Genomic DNA, 14,454 nt, shown 5'->3' with positions numbered 1-14,454 from the left:
GTTTTAACCCTGCAAGTAGGCAGAAGTGACAGTTTGAGAAACAAAACCCTCAGCTTATCTTCTTATTCCTCCATCTCCCTACACGTTTACATCCCTGTGCATCCTCTCTCTATACCAATAGGAAAAAGGGGTAGAGCAGCTAATTCCTGCAGGACTAACACCATTGCAGGCACAGCCAGAGCTGGAGCTTGTGGATGATCTCTACAGGCTGACAGAAACCTCGTGCCAGTGTGATGTGGGAAGTTAGGCTCCAGCATGTCCCTGCTGGAAGAAAACACATGACCTGCCAGGACAGCTCTGATCCTTACCTAGAAGTGCTGAGCCAAGCCAAAGGGGTGCTCTGGCTCCAGCATGCTTCTGAGGCCATCTCTGGTGTTGCAGGTGGACACAGCTGTGGCTGAAGAAACAAGAAGTGCTGTGCAGGCCGAGGAGATGAAGGCCAAAGTGAAAGCTCAGACAGCCCAAGCCATTGCTGATGATGCTCAGAAAGACTTGGCTGAAGCACTCCCAGCCTTGGACGCTGCTCTTGCCAGCCTGAGGAACCTCAACAAAAGCGATGTTACAGAGGTAACTGTATCAAGGGGGAGGGTGACAGAGCTGGGTCTGGTCCTAGGCAGCCTCTCGTTTCGCAGCAATTCCCCTTTTGTAGACTTGCAACATCTCCAGCCTTTTCCAGCATCTCCATCCATCTCCCTGGGCTCGCAGTCTGGGCAGCTGCGCATGCAGCTTCAGCTTCACTCCTTCAGAAGCAAAAAGTTTTGAAGGGCAGAGAGGCAGCAACTGGCTCCTGCATGTTCTTGCATGTTGTTTCCAACTTGTGCCAGAGAGAGTGCCAGTGAGGAGGGCTCACCCCATGGTGCCTGTGCACCATGAGCAGCAGCAGTACCACAATGTGACCTCGAGTATTGAGCAGCCAGCACAGGGACAGATCTGGCAGCACTGTCTGAACCAGCAGGCTCTTTTGAGAGGGGATCCACCACAGGCAGAGAGGAGGAAGAGGCAATGGCTGGTGGGCTGACTTCAAGAAATACTGGCTTAAAATAGGATGGTCAGAGAAAGGATCCTGGGCCTGGCAAGTGTCACAGCCTGTAGCCCAGAGAGGAAACTCAGCAAGTACAAGATTTCACCACACAGGGTGTAACAGCTGTGGAGGGGAGGGACAGGCTTATTGCTCTGCAATCGTGAATAACAGACCTTTTTATTCTCAAAGAAACATACAAGACTCCTTTCCCCAGAAGGCAGGGAAATACACAGACAGTATCAGTCCACTTGCCCCCAGCACCCATCCTCTTGTCGAGTTGGCATGAAAAATCTCCTTTCTATACCAGGCTTCCAATGCCAACTCACAAGATGCATCAATTTCTTATACATCATCTAACCCACCCACCAGCTTTGGGAAACTCTTCATGTAAGGAATAAACTCTCTGCTTCTTTTAAGCCCAGCTGCTGGGCCATGACCCAAGTAACCTGTCACTGCAACCAGGACCACCAGAGTTCTCTCCCAGACGAGGATTAGTGACTCAGCCCAACCAAAAGAGGACACCGCATTCTATAGCAGGGAGCAAGCATCTCTTCCACCTACTCCTTTGCATAGGGTGGCTCTATCAGTGGTCCCTTGGAGAAAACTGGCACCTGCTTCTCCAGCTTCTCCACCACCTCTCTCAGCCAATCCTCATTGCAGTAAAAATACACATAAAGGTTGCACTCTGTGTGCAGGATAGGGCTCTCTAGAGATCTGCGCTTGACCTTCAAGTCATTCAGGAGGTCTGTCAGCATTTGGTAGAGGTTGTCCTTCATGGTGATCAGTTCCTCCATCAGCTCAGTCATCTCCTGAGGGGCAGAGCCCAAACACATGTGAACATGCACAAAGAGGGGAGTTTCCTCCCACCAATGAAATGGCTCAGCCCACTAGAAACAAACTACCCACCTGGCTCTGGCCTCCAACACATCCAGTCCAAGGACAGAGGTGGCTTACTGGGCTACCTTGGCTAAGACACCCCAGCCTCTATACTTAACAACACATGAGAAGCACAGTGAGAACCACCTTGGCCCCTCAGCTAGCCACTGCCTCCTCAGATAGCTTTTGGGACAAGGCAAGTATCAGGCCAACTTCCTCTCCCTCTGTGGGCTGAGAGGCAGTAACTTCTCCCCTCTGCCCCCAGGGATGATGGCAGAGGGCTCTGACTCACAGCCCTGTGCCACCCAGTGAGGCCTGGCAAAGCAGGAGTGCTTGCTTACTGGAGAGAAGAGCTGCAGATGGTTGGAGCTGTTGTACAGCAGCTTGTAGAGCACTTCTATGGAGGACTCCAGGGCAGGGAGCTGGGACAGAGGAGCTGCCATCTGTGCTTCCAGCACCCTCTGGTCCTGAACCAACTGGGAGCACTGAGCTGCTATGGCCTCATAGCTGCAGAAGAGCTGCTCCTCCTGATCTTGCCCTGCCAACATGTCCCAGAGCCTGCAAGAGGGGACAGCCAGCCACAGGTGTGAGCAGTGTGCCAGCGCTGAGGAAGAATAGATCTCGGGGCATTGTGCACTGTGGGACTGGGATGCAAGCAGCTGTGGGGCAGCGATGAGAGGGCAGCCACCTTCTGGTGAGCAGGCCATGGCCTGGAGGTTTGGGAAGAGCACCATAAAGGACCAGGCAGCTGGCTCAAGAGCCAGACAGGGACTCCTTGCTGGCAAACACCAGCACCAGATACTCCAGAGCTGTGCAGGGAGGACTGAGAAGCCCGTTAATGCAGAACACCCAACTAGAGAAAGTTCTTGCTCCAAGCAGCTTGTGCTTCTTTCTGGCCCAGCTCTCTTTCTCCATGGCTAAAGACTTGCCTCTACACTCTCCACCTTCACATCCTAGAAAAACCTCTATTCCCCCTACTTATTCCCTTCTCCAACCTCATGCCTTGCTGCATCAGCCCTAGCTAGCCAGGAAGAAGCAGATGTCATCATCTGGGAAATTTCACACCACCATGGAATCAGCGTGGCTTTGCACTGGCAGAAGAGCACTGCTAGACTGCCTGGTAGCTTGGGTCTGCCACATGCCTCTCCCATTCCCATGCCACCTACTCCATACCTAGCCTGTTCCTTGTGCACACACACCCCCAGGGCCCTTACCACATAGCAGAGAGGTCTTTGGGGTCTGTCCATGTGCGTGGATGACACTTCTGAGAGGAGCTGGCATCTTTGATACGTGACAGCCTGACTCTGGAGCTCCACCTTGACTACGTGCTGTGCAGGGGGAAGACAAGACAGGCTGGTGTCAGGCTCTGCCAGCCCCTCCTGACAGGCCAGCTGTGCTCCAGCCTTCAGCAGGAGGAACTGCCTACAGCACAGGCAGACCCCGCCACAAAGTGGGGTGAAGGAAAGGGAGCACTGGCCCTACCTGGTTCTTCTCGAGAGCTTCCGGAGCCCTCTGGGCCCACTCCAGTGCAGCACAGTTGCCTCCCACTTTTGCTGACATGACTATAACCTCCCTCTGGGCACAGATATGTGCTTTTTCTATTCGGCTCAGCTCCTTCTAGTAGCTGTCTTGGTCCTCCAGTAGCTCATCTCCATCAGGCCCAAGACTTTTCAGCATTGTTGTTTGCTTGACATCCATTCTCTGTGTGGCTTCCTGGCTGCCATCTCTCTCCTCTTCATCCTCCCTGCTCAACACCTCTCTCTCATTCCTCCTCTCCACCAGCAGCTCTGCCCTTGAGCCTTGGGCCAGTATTCCCTGACTTGCTGGTGCCACCCTCTATGGTGTCTTTGCACAGTCTTGATAAGGAACTCTTTTTCTTCTTTCTGGTATTTCCCAGTCTGAGTCCATCTGTGTCCTGGCCTCCAGCCTTTCCTTCAGGCTTCTCGCTGTCTGTACACTTGCTCCCTGAGACAGGAGCCTGGACACTCCCTGGTAGGACCTGCTGGATGAACCTCTCAAACACGTCAGTGGCCTGTTGTTCTAGCTCCATGTAAGGGCCAAGATCCATCTCACACAGCAGTGCCAGCGGCCTGTCTTTCCCCATGTCCCCATGCCACTCTGCTAGCTGTTTCGCAGCCTTGCTGATCTGGCTCAGGACAGCGCTGGTTTGGATGATCTCCGCTTCCAAGTCCATCTGAGCCTTCCTCAAGTCTCACTTCACTGCTTCCTCCTCTTCCTCCAAATACTTCAGCTCCTACTGCAGATTGGCTGCCCAAACCTGCAGCTTTCTGTACTGCCAGAGCTGACGGTCATGATAGTCCTTCAGCTCCTGAAGCTCCTGCTGCAGGGCCTCCAGAGAAGGACCCTCATCATCCGATATTGTGCTTGAGAGCTTCAGAACCTGGTGGCACATCTGCAATGCCTGCTCAAGGGCATCGCCTTCCAGGATGGGCTTGCCTGCAGCCAGCAGGGCATCGTAGGCCTCCAACTCAGCTGGTCTCAGCACACTCTTCACCCACCATGCTGCAGAAGCACTCAAGGAACTGCTTTGTCTGAGGGCAGTCAAAGAGCCAGTCAAAATCCTTCTTGCAAAGGCTCTGTGCATGGGGGTAGACCAGCCTCAGTGTTGCCATAAACTGTGCTCCTCTGTTGATTGTGTCCAGTGGGAAAACCTGGGAGTAGCTCTGGCTGAACATGGCAAGGATGGTCAGCTCTAGAAGGGAAAAAGCAAGAGTCATCCTTAAGGGCCCTGACACCCACAGCCATCTCAAGGGTGCCACAGCAGCACTCCTAGCTGCTTTCTTGAGGAGAGACTCAAGCAGTCCCTCCACAAGTGCTGCAGACCAGCTCATGGGGGTGCAGCATTGCTGCAGTGGAGTACAAGACAAACAAGAGCCCGCAGGTCAGGGGAGAAAGTCTGCCCATGCCCCATTTCCATATGGCCTCCTCCCCAGGGCCATACAGATCTAGCTCCTTTCCTAAGACATCTTCAGCCTGTAAGATACACCTATCATAGCATCTGGACAGGCTTTTCAGCCTACCTACAGTTTGCTCCATGCCCTTTCTGATAAACAGCTTTCCCTTCAAATGCCTCTGTCCTTTATCCTGTGCATTGCATCCTCTAAACATCCTGCTTCTGGTCCCGCTGAGGGACGAGCACCCCATCTCACTAACCAGGCCAACCTGCAGTCTCGATTTGGGTTTTGAAGGTACGAGCAATGCAGCGGCCTCCCCTCGGTGTGAAGATGGTGATTGAAGCCGTCTGCATTATGAAAGGAATCAAGCCCAAAAAGGTGGCAGGAGAAAAGCTAGGCTCCAAGGTGGATGACTACTGGGAGCCAGGCAGGGGCCTTCTCCAGGACCCAGGGAAGTTCCTGGACAGCCTGTTTAAGTACGATAAGGTAAGCGGTGGCAGGGGGAGGCTGTGACCAGAAATCAGGTATTGCCTCATAGAGATCCTTCCGGCAGCAATAAAGCTTAAAGCTCTTTGTGGTCAATACCCTTCAGCAGCATGGAAGACGAGGACATACTTGGCCTGGAAGTCCTCATGTCAGCTGGCAGCACTCCATTGCCTTGGGCAGTGGGACTCAGATGCACAGGTCTTCCCCTTCTGTTTCTGTGCTCTTTCCATGGAGCTGGATGGAAGTGGTATGGGGAAGGATTTTCCCAATCCCACAGCCATGCCTCCCAGGCCTCACCATGCAGCAATTGGATTCCTCTCGCTCCAGTGCGATGCCTTAACCACCCTGCCAGGTCCTGGGGCAGGCTGCAGCCACTGGGGGAAGCCCTTTGAGACCCTCCTCAGTCAGATCTCTAGCACCCTCAACACCGATCTCCTTTCTCTCCCACCATTCCTTGCAGGACAATATTGCAGACACCGTGATCAGGGCCATCCAGCCCTACATTGACAGTGAGGAGTTTCAGCCAGCTGCCATCTCCAAGGTCTCGAAAGCTTGCACCTCCATCTGCCAGTGGGTGCGTGCCATGCACAAGTACCACTTTGTGGCCAAGGTTGTGGAGCCCAAGCGGGTAAGAGGCAGCGTGACCCGGTTGCTCTACGTGTTAGGGAAGACAGTATTAGCAGCCCCCTTCTGCAGGAGATGCTGAGTCACATCCGCAGGGCAGGATGTAACTTTCAGACCAAGTCTTAGCAGAGCCAAAGCCCCAAAACCCATTAACCTAATAAAGTAGAAAAAATCAGCCTTAAATATGCTGGGACAGAAGTGATATCTTGTAGGAACCTTAGCAGAAACAGTACTTACAGAAGCATTCCCATATCTCACTAGCGTTTCAGCCTTAATCCTCTCCAAGCCTTGCTGTTTCTTTTTATTATTTTGGGGCAAGCAGAGGAGCTTCTCTTCCTCTTCACCAGTGGGCAACATCCTGAGCTTGGGTAAGCTGACACAGGCTCTTGGCTTTTTGGAGCTGTGCAAAAATGCCTTCCTTACCCTTAACTTTATTCCTGAGTTTGCAGAATGTCCCTCCTGGAGTTAGGCAGGTCAACCTTTGTCATACAGGGAAGGATCTCAGTATCAGCTAGTGCTTTTATGGACAACCAACTCTTGCTCTAAGGTCTCTGGCTTTTTGGGGAAGAGCCTTGCTACATGCCCAACATACCCACCATTTCCTTGTGCATCTCCCCAGCAAGCCTGGCGGGAGGCAGAACAGGACCTGCGTGCCACTCAGCAGGTCCTTGAGGAAGCTAAGGAACGCCTGAAGGAGGTTGAAGGTGGCATTGCCACGCTGCAAGCCAAGTACAAGTTCTGCATAGCCAAGAAGGAAGAGTTGGAGATGAAGTGTGAGCAGTGTCAGCAGAGACTGGGCCGTGCTGATACGGTAAGGGACGAAGATGGGTTCTGCGTGCTCACATGAGACAACCTGATTTCAGGTCAAGGAGCACAGTGGTGAAAGCTTCTATGGGTCTGCAACCCACGACAACCCTGGGTTGAAGCTGCCTGGCCAGATCTCAGCAGCACAACAGGACTGGCAAAGCTAAGCTAGCCAGGCACTGGTGTGAAAAGCTGCTGTCCTCCTGCACACAGCTTCTTCAGCCAGCAATGGGTCTCCAGGACAGCTGAGGGCAGCCCAGTAATCCCAATATTAAAGTGCTCAATGCTGGGGACAGAATTCAGGATATGGCAGGGACTACCCTGCAACCTCTGGTCACCTGCAGCATTACCCATAGAGCAGCAGGTCCAGGCTACAAAGTCAGCCCACACAGCAGCTCTCACATGTTCAACTTATCCCACAGCTCATTAACAGCTTGGCTGATGAGAAGGTGCGCTGGCAGGACACTGTGGAGAACCTGGATTACAAGATCAGCAACATCACTGGGGACATGCTGGTTGCAGCTGGCTTTGTAGCCTACCTGGGCCCTTTCACGGTAAGCGTGCAGTGCTCCCTGTGAGGGGCTCGGGTAGCTGCTCTGCTTTCCTGGCCTCTTGCTGTTGCTGGCTGGATCCACTGGGAGAAAGGGATAGGGCAAAAGGGTGCAAGATCCCTCCTGGATCTCTCTGTTTGTGCCAGAGGCTGCACAGGGTCCCATTTGAATGGAAACAGGAGGGTTTAGACACTCAGAGCAGACTAGCTGCAACCAAAAGAAAGGCTATGATGGTGCTTCTCATGGCAGGGACACTACCGTGTAGCGCTGTGCAAGGAGTGGCTGAGGCAGCTGTCAGAGAACAACATTCCTCACACCAAGGAGCCGAATCTCATCAGCACCCTTGGAGACCCTGTGAAAATCCGCTCCTGGCAGGCAAGTTGCAGAAAAACCCAACACTTCAGGCTGAAGGTGCCTCAGGCAAAGGCTAAAACACTCAGCTCACCGCTCACTAAGGTCACCTGTAGTGAGGGACAGGCCCCAGACCAAACAGCTCAGTAGCAGCCAAGCACTGCAGAGCTGGAATTGCTGCCAAGCCTTCTTGCTCAATGAGCAAGAGAAGACTTGGCAGCAGCCAGGGCGGCAGCACTGAGGGCATCAGCCTTCCCCTTTACAAACCACAGGCTCAGAGCAAAGCCCTGGCCATAGCCTGCCCGAGCCGAGCTCTGCCAGCACAGTTCTGTCCCATGGCTCAGCTGTTCCAGGCAGAGCTGCAGCTCTGGGCTCAGCTGCTGTTAGATGTGCCCTGCCCACCACACCAGGACCACACAGGGACCAGGGCAGCAAGTGCTACCAGGTGTTCCAAACAGCTTTTTGTACCCCCTTAGGTTGCTGGGTTACCCAACGACACCCTGTCTGTGGAGAACGGTGTAATAACACAATTCTCCCAGCGCTGGACTCACTATATAGATCCCCAAGGACAAGCAAACAAGTGGATCAAGAATCTGGTAAGAGCTGTGGGGAGGAAAGCCAGGTCTGCTGGGATAGGGGAAGCAGCTTTCTGTTAGGAGCAGTGCAGAGCAGCCTAAGGCTTTGGGCTCCAGAGCTGCAAGACCCCACACTGTCCCAGCCCAGCCTCCCCAGCACCACACAGACCCTACATCCATATTCATCCCAGGTAGATTTCCCTGCTTGGGGAAATCGGGACAGGAGGGGCCCTGCTGTAAGGAAGCAAGGCATCAGATTCCCAGTCTGGCTCTCCACCAATGTTCTGGAGGCTTTACATCCTTCACCACACCCTAAAACTCACACACCACCTGGCATCTTCCATAACTGCCTTTAGGGTCCCTAGAACCGAAGGGATCAGGGTAGCGCTACCTGGCTAGTAAGCACAGTCCCTGCTGCCAGAGCACTGGGCAAACAAACCACCACCTCTTCTCTTCCTCCAAGAGAGCCACCCCCTGCCCTTTTGAAGGGTCAGGTGGGAGGCTCAGGCAGCTGCTCCTGCTTTGCTCCCCGAGGGCTTTTCCCACCCACCTGCTCTCACTTCGCAGGAACACGAGCTCAGTTACCAGTGTGGGGCTCTGCAGGGATACTCCTGCTCTTTGAAGGAGATTCTCCCTGTTGCTCTCCTTTCCTGTTGCCTCATTGAACTGTCTCTAGTACCTGGTGACATGGACTAAGCTTGCCAAAATAGCCAAAAACTAGCCAAGCAAGAAAATAGATTATTTCTGCTGCTCTGGGGAGCTAAATCGGTGCAGTGAGAGGTGTGGAGGTGGGCAGGACACTGCAGGGACTCTGCTCTCCCCTGCTGCCTTTCAGGAGAGGGTGAACAGTCTGGAGGTGGCCAAGCAGAGCGACCGGGACTTCCTCTGCAGTCTGGAAAATGCCATTACCTTCGGGAAGCCATTCCTGCTGGAGAATGTAGGCGAGGAGCTGGATCCGGCCCTCGAGCCTGTCCTGCTGAAACAGGTCCTTGGCAAGGAGGGGCAGCGGGTACCTGGCTGGGCTGTAAGGGGGCATCTGGCTGGGATGTAGTGGGACGTGGTGGGTTTGTAGGTCTCTGGGCAGGCAGCACTCATATGGATGCTGCCCGTTCTGTGCTCACGTGTCTCGGCCAGGGCTCCAACATGTTGGCAGCTTCCTGCACACCCCAGTCTCCTGCTAGCAGACAGCTTTGCCTGGGAGGCAGGGCCGTGGAATACAGCTGCTCTACCCAGGTTCAGGCCTTCAGGTCTGCTGGGCAGCTTTGAGAGAGCCTTGAGACTGTCTTCTCACTGCAGAGCCCAGGGCATAGCAGGATGCCTTCCCGCACAAGAGGCAGCTGTCCCAGCCTTCCTGTATTTGTCCCTCTCTGGTACAGACCTACAAACAGCAAGGCAACACCATGCTGAAGCTGGGGGATGCGGTGATCCCCTACCATGAGGATTTCAAGATGTACATCACCACCAACCTGCCCAACCCTCACTACAGCCCCGAGGTCTCCACAAAGCTCACCCTCATCAACTTCACCCTCTCACCCAGGTACCTGCTTACCCCATTAGCTGCCCATGCAGCCTCATTCCTCACAGTCCTCAAACCCTGGGGCCTGTTGTCCCCACCTTCACCTCCATGGCTTTTGTTGTAGTGGCTTGGAAGACCAACTGCTGGGAGAAGTGGTGGCTGTGGAGCGGCCTGACTTAGAAGCAGCTAGAAACCAGCTGATTGTTAGCAACGCCAAAATGCATCAGGAGCTGAAGGAGATAGAAGACCAGATCCTGTATCGGCTCAGCACTTCTGAAGGAAACCCTGTAGATGACTTGGAGCTCATCAAAGCGCTGGAGGCGTCCAAGCTCAAGGCAGGAGAGATCCAGGTCAGACATGGAGGTGCTCTCTCCCCTGCAGCTGGGCATCCCCTGCCAGCACTGCACTAACCATGACATCTCTGCTGCCCTCCAGGCCAAGGTAAAGGTAGCAGAGCAGACAGAGAAGGACATCAACATCACCCGCTTGCAGTACGTGCCTGTGGCCATCCGCTCGCAGATCCTCTACTTCTGCGTCTCAGACCTGTGCAACGTGGACCCCATGTACCAGTACTCACTTGAGTGGTTCCTCAACATCTTCCTAATGGGGATCAGTAACTCCGAGAGATCAGGTGCCTGCCCAGAACAGCCCCCTCCTGCCCTCTTCCTCACCCCACATTCCTGGTCTAGCGGCAGCAGAAGCAAGGACACCTGCAGAGTCAAGGCAAACATGGCCACTTGCGTTGGCTCTCGGCATGGTCCAGAGCTGCCCCTGGTTGGGTCCACACAGGGCAGCCTGCCCTCCGTTCTCTTCCCTGCTACTTCTCTGCTGCCCTGTCTGACCAGGCGGGAGGCATGTGAGTGCCAGGGCACAGGCAAGGAACATGCCATCCTGGTAATGGTGTGGCTCTGCTCCTCACAGAGCCACCCCCACGCATGGGTTCTGGCTGCTGCCGCCAGGCTGGGGCAGCTCTTCCCACCCAGTGGTGTGTGTTAGCCAGGAGGGTGGTGGCTGGAGCTGTGGATGCTGCCCTGGTGCAGTGTGGGCTCCTGGGGTGCTGGGGCAATGTTTTCTTCTCTGTGCTGAGTCTCGCAGCCTGGTGCTTTCACAGGGGTTTCTGTGCCAAGTCTCTACCTGAGAGCAGCGTCTGTTCTTCCTGGGCAGGGTGCAGGCGTGCCCCTGTGACCAGGAACCAACAGCTGACGTGCAGAGCACCCTCCATGTCACCCATAGCACCCACCACCCTTGTCTGGTTGTTGCCTTTTTTTCAGACACCCTGAAGGACCGGATCGTGAACATCAACAACTACATCACCTTCAGTCTCTACAGCAACGTGTGCCGTAGCCTCTTTGAGAAGCACAAGCTCATGTTTGCCTTCCTGGTTTGCATCCGGATTCTGATGAATGATGGGCAGATCGATACGGTGAGCAAGTCACCTTGGTTTTGATGGAATCCCATCAGGGCAACTCAAGCCTAGCCTGTTCAGCCCCCTAGAATAGTGTTCCCTGGGGATGGGGGCAGGCTTGTCGGTGAAATCCAGGGCCTCTCAGACCTTTCCCTGTGCCTGTGCAGCGCTGCCTAGCCTGAATCACCTGCAGCTTTTGTGACTTTGCCGCCAGACTGCTGCAAAGGTTAGCAAGTTCAGAGGGAGGAGTAGGGATTAGAAGACAGAGAAAAGCTAGTGGCAGCTGAACACTGATGTTGATCTCACCAAACCCTCCAGTTCACTTACTCCTCGACACACACACCTGCCAGGAGAGGCAGCCGCAAAGTTACTACAGGCTTTTGCCTGGATGTGGCACAAACCCACGTGCCTCAGGCCTAGGCAGGTAGGCTATAATCCATCACCATGTCCTATCGTGTTCCCAGGACGAGTGGCAGTACCTGCTGTCAGGAGGGACCATAAAGGAGATGAGGGAGAACCCAGCTCCGGCCTGGCTGTACGAGAGAGCATGGGGAGACATCCTGGCCTTGAGCAGCCTGAAGAACTTCTCTGGCTTCGCTGATGATTTTGCAGCCAACCTTGAAGCTTTCAGGGCCATTTTTGACAGCCCCAAACCTCACAGGCAAGTGCCCTCTGCTTTGTCCTCTTAGCTGAACTGCACCTGGCAGGTAACGGCATCTCTGGGAGAGCAAGAGGAGTTGATAAAGCTACAGTGCCAGCTCTGCTCCCAGTGTAGTACCACGCAAGGGAGAGGATGAGGCATTGCCTTGTCTTCTCAAGGGTGGCCCTTGCCTGTGCCCGTTGCTTGCCCAATGCAGAGACACATGATGCCTTAGCCCAGCAGTATTTGGTGCTTCCCCAGTGGAAGCAGCTCTGGCTTGCCTGCTAATGGTTTCCAAGCTACAGACAACAACCTCAGCCAAGTGACTGAAAGGTCCCTGACCCGTCTGAAACCCCAGTGGCTGCCTGCAGGAAACTTGGGGGCTTCTTGGGGATCTGCAGGATCTGGCACATCCCTTCAAAATGCACCTAATTGCTTTGCAGAGAGCCCCTGCCTGGGAAGTGGGAGGCTGAGCTTGATGCCTTCCAGAAGCTGCTGGTTCTGCGGTGTCTGCGGGGAGATAAGATGACCAACGCCATGCAGGACTTTGTGGCACTGAACCTGGACCGGCGCTTCATTGAGCCGCAGGTAACCAGCCAAAAGAAGGCTCTGGTGGGGTCAGGAGTGGAGCAGGAGGCCTGGAGCTTGCTGCAAATGGGCAGTCAGCATTTTCCAAGTGCAGTGGGAGTGCTCCTGCCTCTGCAACGGCTGTGCTCCCACTGCTGGGGAAACACTCACGTCTCAAATGAGGGATATCCTACATAATGTCCACCAGTTAAACCACACTGGGAGGGGGCAGATAGTGCAGGCATGTGAGGGAAGAGTTTGAATGACAAATGGGATAGTGATTACAGCCCTGATCCCAATTCTGCCAGAGGAGAGCTGTACTAGGCCCTGTTGAACATGTTTTCCGGCCTCAGCACTCAAGAGCACGCTGGTGCCTTGGAGAGGAGCTGAGGCCAGGCGGGGTGAGGTGGGGCTGTGCGTAGTGCCACTGTGGCCCCTCCACTCTGATCAACTTTCTGTGTTGCAGACCACTGACCTCTCACTCGTCTTCAGGGAGTCCACTGCCACCACCCCCCTGGTGTTTGTGCTGTCCCCGGGCACTGACCCAGCTGCTGACCTCTACAAGTTTGCTGAAGAAATGAAGTTCTCCCAAAAACTCTCTGCCATTTCTCTGGGCCAGGGCCAGGTAAGCTGCCGGTGCTGACCTGGGGCAGGACTGTCCTGCTGGCACTCCCAGCGATCCCACCTAGCTCCAAGGAGGTCAAACACCCTCTTGCCTCAGGACCCTCTCCCGAATCCATCCCTATTTCTTCTGTTCCCTCAACCCTCCCACACTGTGACCCATAGGCTTGAAAAGCCGCACAGACCCTTGCTGTGCCATCAGACAGTGAAGATCCAGTTGAGCCATGGGGACCAAGCCAGGCTGTAGCTCTGGGAAGTGGTCCTTCCACCCAGCAGCTGTCTCGCTGTCCAGCTCAGCAGGGCAAAACCCACAATGGACCAGGGTCTCTGAGCTCTTCTCATCTACTTCCTCAGGGCCCCCGTGCTGAGGCCATGATGCACAGTGCCATGGAGCAGGGCAACTGGATCTTCTTCCAGAATTGCCACCTGGCCCCCAGTTGGATGCCTTTGCTGGAGAGACTCGTCGAGGGCATTGACCCCAGCAAGGTGAGCTATTTTGCTGAACAGCCTGCCTGCTTGGAGGAGGACAGGCAGGAGGCTGGAGCCCTGGGAGGAGCCCAGATCTAGTTCCGTTCCATCCACAAGTTCCCTGTAAAAACAGTGCAGGAGCAGCTGCAGTGGCTGTGCCTGCACCCTCTGAGCACTTGCTGCCTTCTGTATTTCCAGGTGCATCAGGACTTTCGCCTCTGGCTCACCAGTCTACCAAGCAACCACTTCCCTGTGTCCATCCTCCAGAATGGCTCCAAGATGACTATAGAGCCCCCCATGGGGTCAAGGCCAACCTGCTCAAATCCTACACTAGTTTCAGTGATGACTTCTTGAATTCTTGCCCCAAGGTAAGACCTAAGTCATGCTTTGGTTTGCTGTCCCCAGCCTGTGCCTGCTCCAAGGTACTCTCTCCACCTGGATGTTGCTCCTCTCCAGGCATAGATCTTCCTCTCTGCTAGAGCTCTCACGTGCTAGAGGTGGGCTGGTGTTTCTCATAACCTTACATCTACGCTGTGATGAGCGAATTAGAAGTTTCACTTTGACAAACAGAAGCAACAGGATTGCAGAGGCCTGGTGTAAGACACTTGCAGCTCTCTTTAAGGAAGGGAGCGGGCTGCAGTCTACCCCAGCACAGCAGCCTGATGAAGGTTTCCACCTCTCCAGGCTCCTGTTGGCACTGCTGAATTGGCACCTCTCTGCCAGGTCCCAGCAGGAACTTACCCCATCCAAGGATGTCTTCTCCCAAACTGAGCGCCTCTTCTCCCTGCTCCCCCACCCACAGGTCACAGAGTTTAAATCCTTGTTGCTGTCGCTTTGCTTCTTCCATGCGAACATGCTGGAGAGGAGAAAGTTTGGGCCTCTGGGGTTCAACATCCCCTATGAGTTCACAGATGGAGACCTCCGCATCTGCATCAGTCAGCTACAGATGTTCTTGAGTGAATACACAGACGTTCCGTACAAGGTAAGTGCATGAGCCAGCCCCTCCCGCGGAAGGAACAGGCTCCTTACGCGCG

The 14,454-nt window shown here is 54.5% G+C and overlaps 1 protein-coding gene and 1 pseudogene across 1 annotated transcript in view; one reads left to right on the top strand and one right to left on the bottom strand.

Annotated features, from left to right (window-relative positions):
• Window positions 1-14,454, top strand: part of DNAH1 (dynein axonemal heavy chain 1) — a 70,339-nt gene that overhangs the window by 52,219 nt on the left and 3,666 nt on the right. Inside the window, 19 exon segments of the mRNA XM_086619273.1 lie at window positions 382-567; window positions 5,107-5,298; window positions 5,759-5,926; window positions 6,542-6,733; window positions 7,149-7,280; window positions 7,527-7,652; window positions 8,105-8,224; window positions 9,039-9,188; window positions 9,580-9,740; window positions 9,844-10,069; window positions 10,155-10,350; window positions 10,991-11,142; window positions 11,589-11,789; window positions 12,212-12,352; window positions 12,798-12,956; window positions 13,307-13,438; window positions 13,619-13,715; window positions 13,718-13,788; window positions 14,223-14,402. Coding sequence (XP_086475399.1) covers window positions 382-567; window positions 5,107-5,298; window positions 5,759-5,926; window positions 6,542-6,733; window positions 7,149-7,280; window positions 7,527-7,652; window positions 8,105-8,224; window positions 9,039-9,188; window positions 9,580-9,740; window positions 9,844-10,069; window positions 10,155-10,350; window positions 10,991-11,142; window positions 11,589-11,789; window positions 12,212-12,352; window positions 12,798-12,956; window positions 13,307-13,438; window positions 13,619-13,715; window positions 13,718-13,788; window positions 14,223-14,402 — 2,982 coding nt within the window.
• LOC147527990 (HAUS augmin-like complex subunit 3) lies at window positions 1,579-4,593 on the bottom strand (annotated as a pseudogene).

Source organism: Tauraco erythrolophus, chromosome 12 (genome assembly GCF_009769465.1).
Source record: "Tauraco erythrolophus isolate bTauEry1 chromosome 12, bTauEry1.pri, whole genome shotgun sequence".
NCBI classification, from domain to species: domain Eukaryota; kingdom Metazoa; phylum Chordata; class Aves; order Musophagiformes; family Musophagidae; genus Tauraco; species Tauraco erythrolophus.
This window is presented reverse-complemented; position numbering and strand designations above follow the sequence as displayed.